The sequence below is a fragment of the Cyprinus carpio genome, chromosome B2 (genome assembly GCF_018340385.1).
Source record: "Cyprinus carpio isolate SPL01 chromosome B2, ASM1834038v1, whole genome shotgun sequence".
Taxonomy (NCBI): domain Eukaryota; kingdom Metazoa; phylum Chordata; class Actinopteri; order Cypriniformes; family Cyprinidae; genus Cyprinus; species Cyprinus carpio.
In genome coordinates, this window is record NC_056598.1 from 29,073,387 (window position 1) to 29,096,122 (window position 22,736).

The window sequence follows — 22,736 nt, forward strand, 5'->3', positions numbered from 1 at the left end:
TGTAATTTATTCCTGTGATCAAAGCTGCATTTTCAGCATTATTACTCCAGTCTTTAGTGTCACATGATCCTTTAGAAATCATTCTAATATGCAGATTTGCTGCTCAAGAGACGTTTATTATTATTATCAATGTTGAAAACAGTTCTGCTGCTTCATATTTTTCTCCTAGTCCTGCCGGATAACACAGCCCTGTTTGTGTGCATTGTTCTGAAAGTGGTTGCAGCAGTGAAATGCTAATAGGTTATCGGTGCACTCTGGAGACATTAAAATGAATGGTTTCCTCACAGCCGTGAGGGGTCACCGCTCACAGGACATCTGCAGATGATGAGCGGCCTGCGCCGTCACCCACAATCCACTCTCACCTGTGTATCCTCATATGAGAGTGTGTATGTGCACATGGAAGTGTGTGTGTTCTGATGTGTGCATGCAGACACCTGTGTCTACAGTATATGCTACATCTCATTAAATAGTTGAAGAGGGGCTGTTTAACTGACGATTGGTTCATTATATTTTGGATATAAATTTTCTGCATCAGCATTTTGATATGTTCAGCTCAGTTTCTATCCAAATGAGATACATTATAAATTAAACTAAAAGTAATGATACTAAATATAGAGCAAATGCATTTAAACCATGCTGAGAAATTAGTAGAAAAAAAAAAAAAAAACTAGAAAAAATACCAATACTTATATTTCTTATGTATGTTGTTTAAACGTTATTCAAGGTCTGCACTCTGAGTAACGTTTAATATAAGAAATAGGTTTTTGCACCTACAAAAGCTGGGAGGGCGCGGTGAGTGTTGAGATTATGTACAGTATGTTGTTTGAATTTGTAGTTAGGCTGGATAGGCTGAATACTGTGAAAGCTCATTTCTGCCACAGAATGAAAAACATAAATAAAAGGTAATTGTGACTTTTTATCTAACAATTCTGACTTTTCTTAAAAAAACTAAGAATTCCGAAAAAAAAAAAAAAAAAAAACTAGGGTTGCGAGATGTAAACTCAGATTTCCAAAAAAAATTAAAAAAAATGAAAAAACAAACTGAAATGAGAGATGTAAACTCAGAATACAGAGAAAAACAAAAGTTGCAAGATGTAAGCTCAGAATTCTGAAGAAAAAAATTGGAATTTCAAGATGTAAAAAAAAAAAAAATGAATTGAGAGGTGTAAATTAATTGTCAGAAAAAATAATTGTGAGATAAAAATGTGCAATTACCATTTATTTTATTTTATTTTATTTTATTTTAAATTCCATGACAGAAACAAGTTTTCATAGCGTTGATGCATATTTTCCAGTAATAAAAAAAAAAAAAAAAAATCAGTTACTAACTTGTTAGCCGGCTAAGCTACTGTATGTTTGTTTTGATGTGTGTGTGTTTGTAATTTTCCCCTCATTCACAGGAAAACCATTAGTAAACAGGAATTCCATAAAGTGGAAGCCCCATATAAATAATGTGGCATCAGTGTTTTTGCCCAGAAATCTGCTGCAGTCATCAGTTATACAGGGCAGCTGTAAGTACAGTAGAACATGAGAATAAACACTGCATGCATCCAGATTTATGTATTTACTATAGCATGTGTATGTGTGTGTGTGTGCAGACAGGTGGATCGTTTGTCTTTATGACAGCACATTTATGACAGTTATTATTATAAAATGAGCATCATAAAGCATATTTGAACACTGACAGCCTTATGTTCGTCTGAGCCACTTCACGTGGGAGCAGTTTGGTGGTAACAGTCTGTATGTTGAAGATAATGTTGCTGTAATATATATTGAAAATCGATATGAATCGAAGACGAGATGTCTGGCAGTGTGGGGTTAAAATCTGTCCCTCGTGTGATTCTGTTCTGTCATATTGTCTGTGGTTGATCCATTTCAGGCTCATCAGTGCTGTTTCTTTTTGGACCATCTGTGGTTTGTTGAGCATTTCTCTGAAATGTTATTCTACTGAGGCACAATGTTTACAACAATTAAACCCTCTTCTTTCAAATACCATGGTATTCTTTTAACTACTTTACTTTGGAGTTTCATATCATAGATAAAACAAAACAAAACAAAAAAAAACTTAAAAGCAGTGTTACAAAGTCCACAATTTTTCCACAGAATGTTGCCACTGGTTGTTTTTTAAGTCCGCAGATTGAATCAAAAAACCTCACTCACTGGGAATCGCGTTTTCGACTTTTGTCACGTTTTGTTGTGTTTGGTTGCATTTTTTTGCGTAGACCTGGCAACCCTGCGGCTAAGCAACCTTCCAAACATAACCAAAAAAGCCAGCTTTGTCGACGGTGGCTTAGTAAAAGTCTTCAAACAAAATGAATTTTTGGTTGCTGGAATATTACATTGGTCAAAAATAGCAGTTACCAAATGCTGAAGATGGCAAAACGTTGCTGTGTTTACAGCTGTGTCAGTCATCACAATTTTTTTTTTTTCGTACACACACAAAACGATAATTTAGGGGATGCACTCCTGTATATAAATGCAGTTGTCACTCCCTAAACTTTTCCTGAACTTCACAATGGCCACATACAGTATTATAAGCAACACTTATTGCTTAGTTGCTTTAATTGGCTTGTTGTTTAGGTGTGGCTTGGCTCATAAAGCGATCTGTTTTATGGAGATGAAATATAGTTTTAATTTAATTTATAAAGTGTATTATATGTTTCTTCTTATTTGCTGTTTTTTATAGCAATATCTGGCAACAATGAGTCAAGAAGTACCTCCTTCCCTGTAATTTCTTTGTAACACCACTCTGATACATGTTCAAATACATCATTAACAGTTAGTTGTTCCGTTCGATTCAATACACACGCTGAAGAATTTCTGCAAATACAGTTGTTGCCACCTAAATTTTTCGTGAGTCAATTCGGTTGTAGGATGCAGTTGTCACTCCTGTAAATGAGTGAACTGTGTGTGTACTGAACAGGATTAAACACTGAAAGGTGAACTGGCAACTGAATTTAGCTGCAGTGTGTACATGCCCTGGATTGCATGCATAGTAGACATGTAACGTGCACCAAACACTTGAATGTGATGGATTCCTGATTGCGTCTTCAGAAGTGGGAGGTAAGACCTTCCGACCAGCATGTGTAGCCTGCATAATATATGATGTTGCTATTGACACCACGACCCGCACTGTGTGTTGCAAATGGAAAGGAAAAACGGCCCAATTTTCGCAATTCACCTCCCGTTGGTGAGCGTGGCAGAGAATTTATTTTGGATGCTAAGTGAAGCAATTGCAATCCTGAAAAAAATGCTTTGTGAGAATCCAAATGTGCATAGGCGTGCAGAGTGGTGTTGTGTTGTTATTGTGTATCGCTCCTGTATGGCTCGCCACCTAGGTGAGCGATAGGTCCCCATTAGCACTGATGTTGACTTCCTGTCGAGGCTGTGACCCGTCTCACCCCCCGCTTCCTGTTGCGACTCAGCCCCCTGTGTGCCGTCGCCGTGACAACTCCATACAGGAGAGTCTTTCATCAGCGCTGCCACAGCGATGTCGCCACGGGCAACCACACAGCTCACCTGCTGTACCCGTCTCTCTGTACATCTTCATTTTTCTCACTGTAGCGCTTCTGCTCGCTCCTGTTCTCTCCTTCCCTCCCTTGTTTTATTTGCCATTCCCTGTCAAGAATTGCTATTGCTTTTCCATTTTTTTTAACTAATGCATGCATTCTAGCTTAAATGTTCATTGTCCTTATGTTTTGTTGTAATGGTGATGTTTAATAAGATGAATTGCTCTTTTAATCTAGTTGTACATTTGAAACTAGATTTGCCAGGATGATGCTATGCAGTTTATCAGTGTTAAGGGTGGTTGCTAGGGGGTTATTATGTGGTTGCTTGGGTGTTTTGAGTGATTACCACAGGGTTTGAGAGTTTTAGCACATTACTATGTGGTTTATTATTATTATTATTATTATTAAATAATTTGTAGTTCTTATTAAAAAGTATTACTATTTTTACAATTTAATGTTTTTAGCTCATTTCTTTGTACTTGATAGGTTAATCCAGGCAGTTCATTGCAAATGCTATATGGTTGTTAGTTTGTTATGGGTGTTGCTTTAGGGTTTAAGGTGATTGCTAAGGTTGTTTGGTGTTCTGAGTGGTTGCTAGGGCATCTCTAGGTTGTTTGGGTGGTTGCTAAGGGGCTTAGATGTTCTGAGTGGTTGCTATGGCATCACTAGGGCTTTTGGGTGTTTGCAAAAGTGTTCTGATATTCTGGGCAGTTGCTAGGGCGTCACTAGGTCAATATGGCATTTTAGGTGGTTGTTAAGGTGTTTTGGTGTGCTGGGCGGTTGCTAGGGCATCACTAGTTGGTCAGTGGGACATTTTGGTATTCTGCGTGGTTGCAAGGGCATCACTAGGTGGTCACTAGCATGTTTTGGGTGGTTGCCACTTCAGCTGTTTTGAGTTTTTTTGGCACATTGTTATGTGGTTAGGGGATTGCTAGGGAATTGTGTGCAGTTGCTAAGGTGTTTTGATGTGCTGAGTGGTTGCTAAGGTGTCACTAGGTGGTCACTAGCTTGTTTTTAGTGGTTGCTAAGGTGTTTTAGTGTTCTGAGCCATTGCTAGGGCGTCACTAGTTGGTCATTAGTGTGTTTTGTGTGCTTGCCACACGGTTGCTCAGCTGTTTTGAGTGTTTTTGTCACATTGCTATGTGGTCAGGGTTGCTAGGCGGTTGCTAGGGTGTTGCTAGCTGGTTGCCAGGGTGTTCTGGCAATGAAATCAGAATTGTAAGATATATAAAAAAGTTGCAATTACTTTTTTATTTTTGATTGAGTAGCACAAACGGGCTTCCATCACTTGATGAAATATGCACTGAAGTTGAACTTATATTTCTGTGTTTCTGTCATTCAGTATCAGTGGTGCTCCTTGTCCGTGGCCTGTCGGCTTTGATTTGGAGGAGGTGCTGTGATTTCCTGTTGTCTAGGGCAGAGTCACGTACAGGATGCAGAACGCTGTCGTGATCTGATCAGCTTTCATTCTTCTTATCAGATTACAGGTTTTAAAGCTGCTCCACACAAAACATCTCAGTGTTGACTTATTAGATGTGTAAGATTGTGTCTCTCTCTCTCGTCATCTTCACACGCTCGTCTTCCTCCTCACATCAGACACTAAACAAATGCAAATGTGCGTGTTTGGGCTTTTCTGTGCATCACAGCACATGCTTCGTATTCATGAAAGACACAATGAATTTGCGCCTCTGTGCTCCAGGAAAAAAAACATCTAACCTAATTCAGAAACGTCCATCTTTAAGCGTGAACCGTAATGAGGGGAAAATGCAACGAAGAGAGAGAAGTTTAGATGGAAATTAAGAAGCGAATAGTGAATACAGAGATGGAGTGATGGAGCAAAGCAGGGTTAAACAGATGCTATAGACCTTGCCTGACCTCAGATTGCTCAGTGGTTGCTCTTTTTGAATCACAATTACGTTTTATTGAAGTATAAACTTTGTTCCTCTTTATATCGCTGTGGACATTACATGTGTGCAGCTTGTGATACAGAGTTTTCAGTGACTCTGAGCATTTTGGTTCACAGTAAATGCTGTTCCACATGAACTTCATCTCTGCATGCATTCTGACTTTGGGTCGCTTATACAGTATCATGCATTTACAAATGCAACATGCGCCAAGCATCTTCTCAGACTTGTAATGAGAAGCACGTATAAACTGGCTGTTGTCAACAAAAGAGAAGCTATAATGGGTCCCTGTGATTTTCCACCAAAATAATGATGGTTTAACTTTCCAAAATTAATATTATAATTTTACATTTGTACTGTGGAATAATATATAATTTTTCTTAAATACTCTTTTTTTTTATTTTACAATAAAATCACAATTACATCAGTTGTAATCTTTAGTTTAATATTTTTAATAATAATAATAAGAAGAAGATACAATTTAAGGGATATGTGCAGTTTTCTACCAAATATTGATGGTATTAATATTAGCATTTGTATTTGTGTTAGTATTTGAATTAGTATTTTGTCACATTGATATATAGTCACATTTTTGGCCATACTGTACAAATAATCACATAAAAAATATATATAATAATAATTGCCCCTAAAATTTTGCAGCTCTAAAAATGACTCTAGTTTTAAAATAAAAGTGAGTAGAAGCTCAGATGATTTGAGGAGAAATGTGTAAGGTCATATTGATATCTCTGACTTTGCCACTGACTTAATGCGACTCATAGTGCAGCTTGAGATACTGTTGACATCTCAACTGGACATCTATTTAATCTCCTTGACGAGATGCATTTTCATTAAGATCTCATTTGTGATTCTTCTTTCCTTTAGTTCTCGTCTGATTTTGTACAACACCTCAGTCTAACTCAAACTACAGCAGCTGTACTGAAGTCAGGATACGAGCCTGATGTTGAAATGACTCGTGTAAGCGTGTGTGTACGCGGTTTCCTGTGGCCCGTGGGCTTCTGGGAGTTGACGTCTCTGAGCTTCAGTGGCTCTGACAGCTGTGAATCCGAGAGCAAGACGACGCGCTCCTAACCTGCTCCTCTGGCTCCACATTAACCTTTCTCTCTCCCTCTCTTTCTTTCTCTCCCGCAGATGACACGGCCTATTCAGGTGAAGCCAGCTGACAGCGAGAGTCGAGGAGGTAAAAGGATTTCATTTCTACCTCACTCTAATGCTCCACACTCATTTATTTTCTCGCTCACTCTCTGATCCGGCCATGTGTTCTGGTGATATTAGCTTTGACTGCTGTTTTCTCTCTGTTCGGGTGTCTACATTTCGGGGTCTGTGCTTTTTAATCGATTTGATTCATTTAATGGTTAAGGTTTTGGTGCTTTTTATCGACATGGGAGCAGGAGAGGATATAAGAAAGTTTAGGGGTTGAATTTGAATTTAAAGACATAAGCATATGCATTGTCAGATGGACGTCTTTGGTTTGTGTAGGAGTTGAATCTTGTTTATTTTCAGTGTCTCGCATCATGCAAGATGCTGTATCAAGTTGTAAATAGTTTGATTTGCCGTGCTTTGTAATAAATAATTGTACAACTATAGTCCAATTATAGGAAGCATGAGTTGCATATTAATGCTTATGGAAGCAACTGTAATATTTGTATATTATATTTGTAATATTTAGCTGGCATCAAACATTAGCATTAAAAACGTGTCTTGAGATCCATTCTGTATGTTTTTCTGTTCCATCTGTGCTGCAGAAAATCAAACATTAAGTGCTTAAAACAAAGCAAAAAAGTGCTTAAAAATTACTATTACTATTACTAAGAAATATACAGTACATATAAAATTCTAATTCAAAATATATTCTCTTAAAATAAGTCTTAATATCTTAGACTAATTTGCTTCTCAAATAAATGTTCAATAGCATTTCAGACGTTTAAGGTCAGTACAATATTTAATTTTTTTGAATAGTCTCTTCTGCTCACCAAGGCTGCATTTATTTGATCAAAAATACAATAAAAACATTAATATTGTGAATTATTATTACCATTTAAAAGAACAATTTTCTATTGTAATGTATTGTACAATGTAATGTATTCCTTTGATGCAAAACATGCAACATTACATTTTTTTACATTACATTCCCTGATGAAAGTTTAGAAGAACAGCATTTATTTAAAATAGGAATATTTTGCAACAAAAATCTTTACTGTCACGTTTGATAAATTTAATGCATCCTTGCTGAAAAAAAGGTATTTAAAAAAATATATTGTTTGAAAGGTAGTGTCAAGGAGAGTTTTACTGTAAAACAACATAATACAGATTTTTTTTTGCATTGCGACTGTTTCTGAAAGCGTTCAGTTTTTTGTTGTTTTCTTAGGTTTTTCTCTGTTGTTTTTGTCTCTGTGTGTTTTGTGTGTATTAATTCTGGTTAAAGTTTTTGTTTTTTTGTGTGGATGTGTGTGCAGAGATCTTTTTTTTCTTGTGAAGTGTATTAGCATAAGACTGTAAATGAAATAGTCATTCGATCCGCCGCTGTGACGGGGGGCGGGGGGGTGTGGGGGTATAGTGGGTGCAGGGGTCCCGTGCTCAGCCTGCTTTTCTTAAATATACAAGCTGCAGTGAGGTGGACTTGAACACGCAATCAATAAAATAGTAAAGAGCCTTTTGCCAGCATTCTCTCTCTCTCTCTCTCTCTCTCTCTCTGTTTTTGAAGCTTTTCTGTGTGTTTGTCAGGAGGTCACAGGCAAACGGACGTGTCATGTATGTGTAAAAATGCATGACCACAAACAGAGAGGAGCTGACACTTTACTGGAATAAGCGTGGTATGTTTTCTATGTGATGTGACATTTCTGGGCTGACACAAGACGAAGATCTCGGTCTCACTGACACGTCATGGCATGGTGCATTTGCATCTGTAGTGTGTGTGTGTGTGTGTGTCTTGTGTGTGAAACAGAATATTGTGATAATAATGAAACATAGGGTGGGACTTGTTCTATCCATTGGGATTGGACTGGATGTTGCAACACGACAGGGGGTAGTGCAGCCTGAAGTGCGCAACTCACTCGACTCTGGAACGACAACCGCTGAAGCGCTGTCTCGCCAACACACGAAGCTTCCCAGAGTGTGCTGAACTTGTAGTTCACGAATAGACACAGTTGAGCAGAACGATACTGTCGCTCGGCTCTGAAGCAAAAAGCTGGTATGCATTGCACCTTCTGCCTTCTTATACTCACGCTGTGATCAGCTGCAGCTGGATACAATAATTGCATGCCAATGTGCATTGGCTCGTTTAGTTTACACTCGAAGTAGATTGGTCTGTCGAAGTGATATCCCAGTTCGTTGGTCACCGACGTGACGTTGAGAGTAACCGACTGAAAGGGAACTATTTATACACACATAATAACAGGCAAGAATAAAGGCAGTGAATTTAAAGGCAGAAAGGCTGCATTTATTTGATTAAAAATACAGGAAAAACAGTAATATTGTGAAACGTTATTACGATTTAAAATAACTGTTTTCTCTTGTAATATATTTTAAAATGTAATTTATTTTTGTGATTCAAAGCTGAATTTTTCAGCATCATTACTCCAGGCTTCAGTGTCACGTGATTCTTCAGAAATCATTCTAATATGCTGATTCGCTGCTCAAGAAATGTTGAAAACAGTTGTGCTTTTATGGAAATCATTGCCTATAGACAGTAGGGAACAAAGCTACTGACTAGGTTATTGTCACCGTTCATGAGCACACCAGTACACACAGGTTAAAGTAAAAGCTTCGTTCCTTTTGAATGAGGGAAAAAAAAATCGAATTTAGAGCCGTAGCTCAAACAGTCATATCTTTCGTAATGGTTCAGATGGGCAGAAAACCTGTGGCGAGAGCGTTCTGTCACAAGGCCAAATTCACTCTTCTCTGTCATAAACGGTGTTTATCCCCCGCCTGCCGCCCACTCCGACGCAGAAAATAGAGGGATGTGTCTAAAATACCGAAATGCTTTTAGCGCCCCAAACAAAAGAGCTTTCTCGGCTTATGACTCTCCAAATCTGAGCTCTGACAGGCCAAATGCACCAGCGTTTAGAGAGATCTTTTGTGCCCTGATTTGATGTCTCATTCTTTGGACGTCTCAGGAAGAATAAGCTAAAAAAACAAAAGTCATTTGTGAGAGAAACTGTCTGGTGTTTGAATGCAGCTTACGTGGTGATCATGCGGTGAGCCCTTCATTAGCGGAGAATGCTAGGCTAGCCATCGCTAGCTATTACTGTTGCTCCTCATACCAGGGGTTTGTGACTTGAACTGACCCAAAACAACCTAAATGCGTTAAACTTCATGAGTGTGAGTTCGATTTTTAATTTAAAGAAATTCAGCATAGGTGATGCATTCTGGGAAATGAAGAGCTATTCCACCCTGAATTGTTCTTTCACTCTATCTATCTATCTATCTATCTATCTATCTATCTATCTATCTATCTATCTATCTATCTATCTATCTATCGTTATATTGTTATATCGATATATTGTCATTATATCGTTGTTGTTATATTATTATATAGTCATATGTCGTTAAATCATTATATGTTGTTATATTGTTATATCATTATATGTCGATATATCGTTATGTCATTATATCGTGATATCGTTGTATTATATCGTTATCTATCTATCTATCTATCTATCTATCTATCTATCTATCTATCTATCTATCTATCGCTATATGTCGTTATATTGTTATATGTTGTTCTGTTGTTCTACCATTTTATCATTCTATCCATCACTCTATCATTCTATTGTTTTACCATTCTATCCTTCTATCTATCACTCTATCTCATTGTATTTAAAACAATCAACATTTTTCTTGGCAAAACTTATCTTTTCTAGTTACATTCATGTGAATTTATTTAAATTTTCAAATAATTTCAGTTTACTTCCTTAGATTCAAATTTTAATAAAAATTTGCATCCTATTTGCTACTTCAATTCAAATTCACTTCAAGTTTAGGAAAATCATTCTTAATTCAGTTTTGAATGGCCCTTGTTTTCCTGCTTTGACCATTGTTTGTATTTTTTGCTGAGGCCTTTGTAATTGTTACATTGCTTACTCTCATCCCTGTCTTGCACTCTTACCATATTGTCATTCAAGGGTGTGTAAATGACTTTCACTATTGATGATACAAGACTATTAGACAATGTTGATCACACAGATGCCCTCTGGTAGATCTTCAGCCACTCAGATTTAGCTTTAGTTGGCCACAAACGCTTCACACAGTGTCTTCTCTGGCTGATGTCACTGATATTGGCAGATCGGTGGGCAGTCCAGAGCGGAAGGGAAGCTCCTGTCAATAGCTTATCAGAACACCAGCGATGAAGGACACTATCGGATTAGCTTAAACTAATTATTTGTAATTAACAAAGGGTCAATTAGCAGCTCGATACTGATCTACTGTGCTGGGAAATGACATTTACTCAATCAGCACCTGCACTGTGCCCAAAATAACATCTCACTGACAGCGTTTTAACATTTACATTTGTGACACTCAGTCTTATTCATGAAACACAAGCAGAATGAACAGATAGATATATTGTTCAATCTATTGTTCTATCATTCTATCTACCACTCTGTCTATGTATCGTTCTTTTTAACAATGACAGTTCTATGATTTTTTTTTTTTAATTCCTTTTAAATAATTTTAAATTGTCTTCTGTTTGCGACCTAAATTCGAATTCAATTAAAAGTTTGTTCTCTGTTCAATTCTGAATGATGCACAATTCTGGTTTGCACTGACATACTTTTCCTCAGGCAATCAGATATGATGTGAAACAAAACTATGCTGGATATAGTCTGTTTCAGCACCAAGGTAACTATAATTATTAATTTTTTTATCATCAATGACTAAAAATCATGGGAAAATTTAACAATGTGAGCGCCTTTTAACACAATAATTGTTTATTCTTAATTGAATTTTTTTAATATCAACTATTTATTGAGTACTCGTATCTTGACATATTGGTCTTGTGGCTGTATATGCTTTACGTTACAGTATTTTTCCCATAGTTGCTATGGCAGCATGAAACACTGAACACTGATATTATACACTGTGCTGATGGAAGGAAAGTACATCATTCGCGCTATGTTCTAATATCAGGGTAATGTTACACAAATGTGGTAAAATTGCATCACGATCCTATTCCATTGTCACATACTATTTGCATTTGCATGCAGCTAAATGTATTCATTTTGTATAATGCATTTAAAGACTGCTGTGGCAGCTTCAGTTCCCTCTCCTCTTTCTAGTACAAGGGATTGTGTGTAATACTAGCTCAAAAATAGTACAGGAATTGTATTAGGAATTGAATTTTGGCGTACTGTTTTCAGTGTTTTGGGGCATATAGTACATTGATGGAGATGCAACCTAAGTGTCTTCTCTGGTAGTTAAATGTCATGTGCACCTCCTGCTCCGCTATCATAAGAATTCCCCATAAAGATTTGACCTTTACCATCTCGACCTGACCATTAACCAAACGTCTCATTCATCACGAAGCCCTATTTGCCTCTGTGCAGTGATAAGTATTGATTAGTGGCGTAACGGATCGACTCATTGTGGATGGGTGGGGCTCGCTCTGTTTCCTATATGCAATTATCTAGGTGATGTATGATTGTGTGTGTTTGTGTAACGCTCTTATCGTCGGCTCGTGCCTCATTGAGACTACAGTAAAAGTGCTTTTGTTCCAATCTGGCAACACTCTGTTATAATGAAGTGAACTCATTTGCTGAGCTCAGGGTTTAGAGATCTCATTCAGTCCAGCAGGCCTGGAGGACAGATTTACATGATAACAGCCCAAGTGGAGGTCATGTACAGTAGTACGGTTCAAAACACGATGCAGTTGTACAGAGAGTGATATTGATATCTGCTTCGCATTTGGTTCTTCTCATTATATGGTTATGGATCCAAACATTTTTGCAGTTTCAACTTTGATATAAATATTTTATTAGTAAATGTGTCATGGTACATTTTAGAAACAGTAGAAAAAAAAAATAAATAAATAAAAGCATCATTGTAGAATGCGGAAGAACTGTATTAACTATGAGTATCTTAAATAAAATAATTTAGAACGACATAGAATAGAAGCATTTATAACAGAATAGAATACCGTTCAAAAGTTTGGAATTTAGTATGACTATTTTTTTTTTTTTTGGGAAAGAAGTCTCTTCTGCTCACCTTTTTTGATCAAAAACAGTAAAGTATTTAGAAAAAAAAATATTATTAAAATTTAAAATAACTCTTTTCTATTTGAATATATTTTTAAATGTAGTTTATTCCTGTGATGCAATGCTGAAATTTTAGCATCATAACTCCAGTATTTAGTGTCACATGATCCTTCGTAAATCATTCTAATATGCTGATTTGCTGCTTAAGAAACATTGCTTATTATTATCAATGCTGAAAACAGTAGTGCTGCTTCGTATTTTGTAGAAACTGTGATATTTTTTCAATATTCTTTGATGAAAAAGTTCAAAAAGGCGGCATTTATTTGAAATTCTAATTTTTTTTTGTAACATTATAAATATCTTTACTGCCACTTTTGATCAATTGAATGCATCCTTGCTGAGTAATAAAATCTGTCAAAAAAAACCTTTATTTTGAACGATAGTGTATACTTGAATAGAATTAAAAATAACAGTCCAAAGTAGAATATAATAAAACCATAAAGAAAAATATAGAACCATATAGAATAAAATAGAACAAACTAGAACTGCATAGTATAAAAGATAACTCAAAAATAATATATTAATAATACAAAGCAATAACAATGGAATACAGCTTTATAGAAAATAAAAGAGCCAAATAAAACCATATAAAGTAAAATAAAACCACAGAGTAAGAGCATAGCATATAACCGAGTATAGAACTAAAAAGTGAGAATAGAGCGACAGACTAGCGAATGGTTAAAATAGTGAGCTGGTGTCTTGTCTTTTACCTCAGCAGGATGAGAATAACAGAAGAGTGAGAGAGAGTTTGACAGGGAGGAGTGTGAGATGAGCTCTGAGTGATGCAGTGACTGTGTTTTTTTTTTTTTTTTTTTTGTGTGTTTTATAATGCAGCTACATCAAAGGGAGATGTCTCTCTCTCTCTCTTTCTCTCTCTCTCTGGTTGGCCGTGGCCCAATGTTTGATTTTATGCCCTAGTTTTGGAGAGCCCTTATCTCCCCTCACCCTTTCTGCCTGTCGTTTTTGAGCGCCGTCCTGATTCTCTGGGATGTCTTTAGGACTGATACCACTGAGAGACAGACAGATGGAGCGAGAAGGACAGAAACAGAGAAGGAGAGACTGTGTGTTTCCACAGATTAGCTCTTTCTGTCTACTGCCTACATAGACAGCATCCTAACTGAAATAAAAGCTCTTCAGTGACTGATCTGGACACTCTACATACACACCAACTCACAATTGCTTCCAATAGAGTGTGATGTTAGAATGGGAGACTGTTTCCACCACGGAATTAAAAAATAAAAAGGTAATTGTGACTTTTTATCTCACAATTCTTGCAATTATTGGTAAAAAAAAAGGTCAGAATTGCTGAGATATGAACTCAGAATTTGAATATAAACTTGCAATTATGAGAAAAAAAGTCTGAATTCCGAGTATATATCTTGCAATTTTGAGTTTAATTCTCACAATCCAAAAATTTTCTTAGAATTGTGACTTTATTTCTTGCAATTTTTAGTTTATATCTTGCAATTCTAACTTTATTTTCTCAGAATTGCAATGTTAACTCACAATTGTGAATTTATGATTTGGAATTTCTATACATATAAACTCAAAATTCAGAGAAAAAAGTCAGATTTGTGAGATGTTAACTTGCACAAGTTTACAACTTTCAATTATGAGATATAAAAAAGCATTTCTGAGAAGAAAAGTTCGAATAATTCTGTGGTGGAAACAAGCTTCCATAGAATTGTGAGATGAAAAAAATGCAATTACCTTTTTTTTTTTTTTTTTTTATTTCATGTAAGAAAAATAAACTATAAATGCAAGAAAAAAACAAAAAAAAAAAAAATCTCCCAAATCTCCCAATTCATTTTTTTTATTCTTTGGTGGAAACGAGATTCCATGTGTTCGCATGTTGCTAATGTAGGCTACTCAATTATTGACTAAACCAGAGTATTTAATCATAATTGGTTTGTCAATGAGTGCAGATTAAAGTATATTTATAATCAACATTTCTCTCTTTTTTAATCTTGAATGGATTTTTACAGTGCATTTTGGGATAATCTCCTCCATAAAGTATGCTGCCTCAAAGTTGACCAATAGAATGTAGAAGGTAGCATAATTTTGCTGCCTACCTTCTGCACAGCCTTCATGTCTGTGATGAATCGAAATGCTGTCTATGTAGGCAGCACACTGGCTTTCAGAACAGCTCTCTTTCACTTTCTCATGTGTTTCATTTTCTGCGGTTATTAAAGTGGTTGGGTGTGATATGGGAAGCCGGTTGAGTCCCGTCCCTCAAAGCTCTGAGAGAATGATGCTAAATGAGTCTCTCCATGAGAACCCAACCCCCATCCCCCTCTCTCTCTCTCTCTTTCTGTCTCTCTTTGAAGATCACTCCATCTGACTGGCTGCTACATCATTTATGTCCAGTTCAGTGAGCTCACAATACATTTTAATCACTGTACTTATTCACCTGTCTTCTGTCCCTTTCTTTCTCTCTCTTTCTGTCATTCTTGTTTTTATTTCTCAATTTTTGCATGACAAAAACTGTATATTTATATTGCCAAAAGAGTGCAATATAAGTCAAATAAATTAAATCAATAAGTTATATACTCCAAATACCCAAATACTCAAAATAATTATAACTAATATTAACAAGTGCAAAAAAAGGAGTGCAAAATATATGTTTGTATGTTTACTTACTGCAATTGTTTTATTGAGTTTGCTATGTACTGTATGTAGAAATCAGGTTCACAAATTTATTTTATAAGTACAATGTTGAAATAAACAAATTTAACAAAGGGATACATTAGGACAGATACATAAACAAATTATTAAAGTAATTACAACGTATCAAGTGTAAAATCTGATTGTATTTTACAATTTTGACTTTTTGATATAATTTTTCATATTTGAGAGGTTTTAGGATAAATGTTTATATTTCTAGCATGGTTATTAAAGCACGCTAAAACTAAAACCATTTACTTTAAATAACAATAATAACACTAAATTGTGGCGTTTAAATAAAATTTAAATAAAACTAAATAAATAAACTTTAAATGAAATAAAATAAAAGTTGCCAAGTAAACATTTCTCATATTCATTTAGTTCAACTTTATGTATTAAAATAAAACTAGAACAGAAATAAAAATTAATAAAAACTATAGAACCACATAATAAAAAAATAAAAATGTAAAAAGCACAACAAAATTAATAAGACTTTAAATAAACTTAAAATGTAAAATATAAAAAACTAATTCAAGGTATTAATAAAAAAAATAATAATAATGATAGTAAAATAACACTGATTCCTAGTTTTTCTGTTTCAACTTTTCCATAAATGTGTCCTCCCTGTTTTTAGAATTATTTATAGAATTTTTCTGTAGAATGTTGTACTAATCTTCCTTAACATTTCCTGTCATGTAATTGTGTATCTTTATGTGACATAAGCATGAAATAGATTTTTATATTTTGATAAGTAAATGTTATTAGGTAGGCGGTTTCGTATTGGCTTGAGTCAAAAGAGCCCACTCTAAAGCTTGGTCTGAGCAGTATGACCCTTGGATAAATTTTTTACATGATCATTTGTCCACGTATTAATTGATTCCATTGACAGGTCATTGTCCAGCTCCTGTAGATGGGTTTGCACGCGGGCAGCAGCGCGTGTCTGGTTTGGCCCGCGTGATGGATGGCGCTTAGAGATGATATGAGCCGAAAAAGGTCCAGCTTCGGTCATTAGTGGAGTCACCAAACAGATGACCTGACACATTATGGCCGTGATAAAGAAAACCTTCATTTTCTTAGCTATTGATCTACAATCAAAGCAAATGGGCTGTGCGCTCTCAGAGACGTGCCTTCGGCCTGCTCTCGGCCAATGTGGGATGTGCTCATGCGCTCGTCGGCCCGCGCAGGACTCGCTATGGATCCCCGAGGTATACAGAGGAAAATAGGGCCACCTATCACAGCTGTCCGTGAGCTGGTAATGGCTTTTTTGGGGGGAGAAGCAGTAATAGATGTGAGGAGAACAGAGGAAAATGGATACCAGAGGAGGGGAGAGACATTACAGAGTTTTACTGTGCGTTTGGGAGCCGTTCTGAAACTCCTCTGCGCCACAAAAATAGAAATCGTCTTAGAATGCTAAATAGGCACCTTGAAAACCCTCATCAAAATCTCAGCGTGGTGCGTTGTCTTTTTCAAATCCTGCATTTTTCTTTTATCCGTGTTCCTCGTGATTCATATTTTAGTGACTGCTTTGTTGGGATGGGTGATGCAGGTTTCTGTGGCTCCAGAGACGATACAGAGAGCAAAGGAAAGGAAACATACACAACTATTAGCCAATCATAGCAGTGGGCGTTTACTTCTGAGTTTACAATACGCCACGCCTATTCAAAGAGAAAAAAAACAAAGGCAGTTCATGACCTCTTTGATGGTTCAAATCACTGCATAACTTAGTTAAAGAGAGTTTGGTAACACTTTACTTAAAGCCTTTATGCATAATGCGTTGTAAAAGTAGTTTTAATGCTTTAATTATTCCTACCTCACAATGCATTGTACAATCTCATGAATAATTGTAATCACGGTTAATACATTATAACACGTATCAATTCATTGTTACATTATGCATTTTAAATTTGGTTATAATTATTTACGATAAGATATAATGTATTACAAAGCACATTATGAATAATTATAATGCATTATATCCTTTAATAACCCTTTCTAATGCATTATATATAAAGGCTTTAAGTAAAGTGTTACCGAGAGTCCACTCAAAAATAAAAACGCTGCCTTTGTTTACTCACCCCGATGTTTTTTCAAACCGGTATGATTTACCTGTGAGATATTTTGAGGAATGTTGATGTCCAACAACATTGGACTCCATTGACTTTCAGTGTGTGAAAAAAACTAAGATTATTTTTTCAAATCCACAGAAACAAGAAATATTTGGGTGAGTAAATGATGACTGAATGTTGATTTTTGGGTGAACTACACATTGCCCTGCAGCTAGTTTCATAAAAAGCACAAAGCAATACAATCTCCATGCAATAATTATTTATAGCAATGCAAAAGCAAATGTAAGTTAAGGCTAATTATTGTGAAAAACTTCCATCCAGACGTCTGGTCACTTTAGGTCTATCATGTCATTCGGGGTCGTGCTGTAGAACCACCATTAAAATCTCATAATCACAGCACACACAAATGAGGACGGATATTTGTTATACGCTCGTTAAACTCTGACATTTTGTTCCACTCTTTAAGGGTCACTAGACTGAACGTTATTTAACGTTATTTTATTCGCATGGAAAGATTTGCCGTACTACGTTCTGTTAATGATGCAAACTGTGGCTAATTGTACATTATGATTGTATTACGGTCTGCATCATAGATTTTGTTGTAGCTTTTAAGTTAATTGGCTCCTGATGTATTGAATTGGACAGAACTAGCTGACTGAAACGTAAATGTGGGTTTAGACTGGTTATTGCTTGCTCTTTCAAGAAACCAATACCGTCTTAATGGAACGGCCATCGCTGTGTAATTCAGTCGAACAGTTCTGGCCTGCTTCTCTGAACACAGACCGTGATTTTATAGATTTACCACTGGTCGTTTTTAACCTCGCAACCTTGTGATAGATAACATTAAATTGCAAAGATTTTACACTACTGTTTGGGGTAAGAATTTTTTGTTAACAAATTAATACTTTTATACAGCAAAGATGCATTAAATTGATCAAAAGTGAGAGGAAAGGCATTTATAATGCTACAAAACATTTTTCTTTCAAATAACCACTGTTCTGTTCACTATTCATCAAAGAATACTGGGGGGAAATGCATCATGGTTTCCACAAAAAAAAAAGATATGAAGCAGCACTACTGTTTTCAATGTTGATAATAATCCGAAATGTGTCTTGAGCAGCAAATCAGCTTATTAAAATGATTTCTGAAGATCATGTGACACTGAAGACTGGAGTAATGATGCTGAAAATTCAGCTTTGCATCACAGGAATAAATTACATTTTACTATATATTGCAATAGAAAACAGTTGTTTTCACAGTATTACTGTAGGGTAACATTACATTTTATTGAATGTAATTAATGACAGATATACTGCATTACCTGCAAAGGTAGTCAAAAACATTTCCCTCTCCATGAAGCTTTGGGTGAGAGGAAAATCATTCCAGAGGCAGATTAAATTATTACCGTTATTACAAACATTTTTTTTTCTTTAGAATAACATGATCTGAATAAATGTGAACTGTGAACATATATTTAAAAAAAATGTAGCAGGGATCTCATTGTGATGGAGTTACTGTCAATGTATGTACTTTTTATTGCTTTCATTGCATTGCATCATGTATGTTAGCCTGCTTACTGCTGACTTGTGTGTTGCATTATACATGGTGGTGTGTTAAATTTTAACATGCAGAGCTCACAGCAATCACTGTGACTCAACAGTAAGGATCCTTTCTGTAAGTAGTTAAGGGTTTCCAAGACACTTGGGGCTGTTTTTTTCTTGAAAAGACCTTCCACAAATTAAGGCCTAAAAGATCATTTTCAGATCATTTTAACATACTGAGTTCCATTTAATATATTTGTTAAATTGTTGGTACTTGGTCTTAAAAAGTCTTTTTACCTTCATAAAACCTGCTGTAAACCAGCAACACTCGCATCATGTAATTCAGCAGCATCCGGTGAGGTGATGAGTATTGCGTGTCTTTTGTAAGGCGAGGTGTAGCTTTCGTTCTGTTCGACGGCTCATAGATCTGATTTATAGATGAGGCGCTGTAGGTGCATGTGTCTCAGCCCTTCTGTTCTGACTTCTCCAGCCTTCTGTCTGTAATATTCTCCTGCTGTGATGGGATCTGGCCAGCATTATGCCACTGGATTTCATCTGTCTTCACTTCTGCTGTGTGATATGAAACACGGATGCCGTCAGTACTGACACCTTACCGCTTCTTTTTGGTTGATCACCAACCCAATTTTATTTTAGATTTTCTTTCATTATTGTAAGATATTTGGCTTCTGAAAATGGCATATTAATTTCAAGGCTGGTAACAAGACATTATAAGTTATATTTTAAAGAGTCTATAACCATTTTGATAGTTTTCCAGCTTAGTTTATATAAATAATGATGTCAATAAATGATAACAAATAATAAAATGCACCGCCAAATGCTTTAGATATAAAGATTTTGATAACTTTATACCAGCTTATTTTAAAAGCCTCTTGACATGTGCTGATCCTGTGAAATAAGTGTTTTCAGTAACTGTAGAGATCTGGGTCTGCCTCTATTTCTGTCTGTTTCTGTAATTTCTCATTTACCTTCAGTACCAGAACTGAAGGACCTTAGTTTAGCAGGGTTTTTCCTTAACTTAAGGGGTTTGTTGTAACCAGCTGAAGTATTCACCTTGGTGAGCTCTGTGAAATAAAGTGTTCGCTCAGCATTACTGACCATCTCAGAGCTGTGTTTGTTGTTGTGTGCATTAGCAGGTAAATCTAGCCTCTCCTGTGTGTCCTGAGCTCAGCCGGCTGATTTGATTTCATCTGAAGGGTTTGCAGAGCAGGGAGAACATTCAGGCTCCACTGACACTGCTGTGTGTGTGTGTGCGTGTGTGTGTGTGTGTGTGTGTGTTTGGAGCTGTATTTGCAATCCTGTCAGCAGATGAACTACAAGTATATCTTGTAATTCCAAAACAGAAAAAGAAACAGGTTTTATTTACATTATAAAACAGATAGTTCTGCATCTGCATCTGATTGGATAAAATGCTTTAAGGCTGGATATACATTTGTGCAAAACACAAAAAAAAACAAAACAAAAAAAAAACACCCTTGCAACCACTTAACAACACCCTAAAAACCACACAGCATCCTAGCAACACCCTAGGAACTACCCACAGCACCCTAGCAACCATGCAACAACAGCCTAAAAAAATACCTCACAACACTCTTGCAACCACGTAACAACACCCTAGAAATCACACACAACATACTACCAACAAACCACCTACAACATCATTGCAACCATTTAATAATGACCATCATCCTAGCAGCATTCTAGAAACCATCCACAACGCCCTAGAAATCACACACAGCATCCTAGCAACACCCTAGAAACCACCATAACACCAAACAACCACTTAACAACACCCTAGAAATCACACAGCATCCTAGCAACACCCTAGAAACCACCATAACACCTCACAACCACTTAACAACACCCTAGAAATCACACAGCATCCTAGCAACACCCTAGAAACCACCATAACACCTCACAACCACTTAACAACACCCTAGAAACCACCATAACACCTCACAACCACTTAACAACACCCTAGAAACCACCCACAATACCTCACAACCACTTAAAAATACCCTAGAAACCACTCACATCATTCTAGCAACACTCTAGAAACCACCCACAACACCCATTGCAATTGAAACCGCTTATGAATTCGCTCTCTCATTTTACTTTCCCTTTCGAGAAATGCGATCACACACACTCGATACTACGAAGCGGCATTACCTACCACACATTTTACAAGATTAGATATTTGATCATTAGCCATTGTCCTATCAGTCATCTCTCCTTCCTCTGTGTAGACTGTGTGGTAATTGAACTTTCATGTACTGTAATGTAACAGTCTGCCGCTAGCAAGCGGATAACCATGTCCCTTTAGTGGCTCCATAGAATGTGTTATTTGTTTGCCTTTCTGTATACAGATTCATGCTTCGGCACACCCCCTAACCCCGCCCCCCGATGTCATCATCATGATACACACCATCTGATGGCAATTTGGTAGACATTGCCCAACCCTACTAGAAACCACTCACATCATCCTAGCAACACTCTAGAAAACACCCCCAACACCCATTGCAATGACTTAACAACATCCTAGAAATCACATACAGCATCCTAGCAACACCCTAGAAACCAAGTGTAACACCTTATCAATGCTTTAGAAATCACTCACAGCATCCTAGCAACACCCTAGAAACCACCCACAACATCCTTGCACCTACTTAGCAACGCCCTAGAAACCTCTCACAGTGTCCTAGCAACACCCTAGAAACAAATCACAACAGTCCAGCATCATAACAGGGACTTTGTATAAGCTTTTTCCTTCGTGAGATGTAAAAACAATGCAGTATTCGTCTAATAATTTAGTTGTCACAGTTATCAATGTCACAGCACCTGCTTACTGTAGTAAACCACTGCACCACACAGCCACTGTATTTAGCGATCAGTGCATGTGTTAGCAATGTTCTCGTGATGCTAAAGTTAACTTTATCATGCTTTTCTCTCCATCTGGCATGTCAAAAGTGTGTTGATGTGGGTTAAACGGGGTAGCGCTTTCATTTAGCTGCAACACACACACACACGCTCTGCTGCGGCAGCATTCACTGATGTTCTCTGTCATCGCTTTTAAAAACAAACAAAGATAAAAAAGCCCTCACGTTCACGCCAGTCCCATCTGACTGCTCTCTGAGCAAACAAAACACACACGACATGATGAAGGTGTAAACTACCACTCCACCTGCGAGATGCTTCTGTTTGTAGGACAACTGCTTAGCATATTAGAAAAATATGACCCGGGGATAAAACAAAGTCTGTTTATCTGTTCAAGAAAAAAAGGGGTGGGGGGGATTTAGTAGCAAAGAGGGAAAACGTTTGTACGTTCAGGCTTTCGCAATCCTCCGTTTGAGTCCTGCTGAGAAATAAAGGCGCATATTTGTTTGGGCTCTCAGTTGTGTCAATGTTTAAGCCTATTTACAGCTTTTAATCGGCTTAGAGCTTCCCCCCTCATCTTTCTCTCTCTCTCTCTCTGTTGGAGAGAATATGAAAAAAAACAACAAAGCATTTCTTGAAAATGTTTTGTGCATTTGCAGTATTGCTTGAGTAACAATAAAAATCTACTTTCAAGGTTTAATTTAGTATTTAACAGTGTGATTTTGTACAGTAGATCATTCATTCAGCTCCATTCATCTCCAGATCTGTGAAATATATTGTTTTGCAGCCCATTCTCACAGGAGGAGTCTTGTTTCAGAAGATTTCGCAAAGCCTCTGATGTCTTTGGATTTTTGCATGTGTTTTGATGCTTTGAGATAGAAATAGTTTCAAA

At 36.7% G+C, this 22,736-nt stretch overlaps 1 protein-coding gene across 1 annotated transcript in view; it reads left to right on the top strand.

The window, feature by feature from the left end:
• LOC109057540 (CUGBP Elav-like family member 5) overlaps positions 1-22,736 on the top strand; it is a 144,795-nt gene that overhangs the window by 65,007 nt on the left and 57,052 nt on the right. Inside the window, exon 3 of the mRNA XM_042719065.1 lies at positions 6,563-6,611. Coding sequence (XP_042574999.1) covers positions 6,563-6,611 — 49 coding nt within the window. The remainder of the gene's footprint in view (positions 1-6,562; positions 6,612-22,736) is intronic.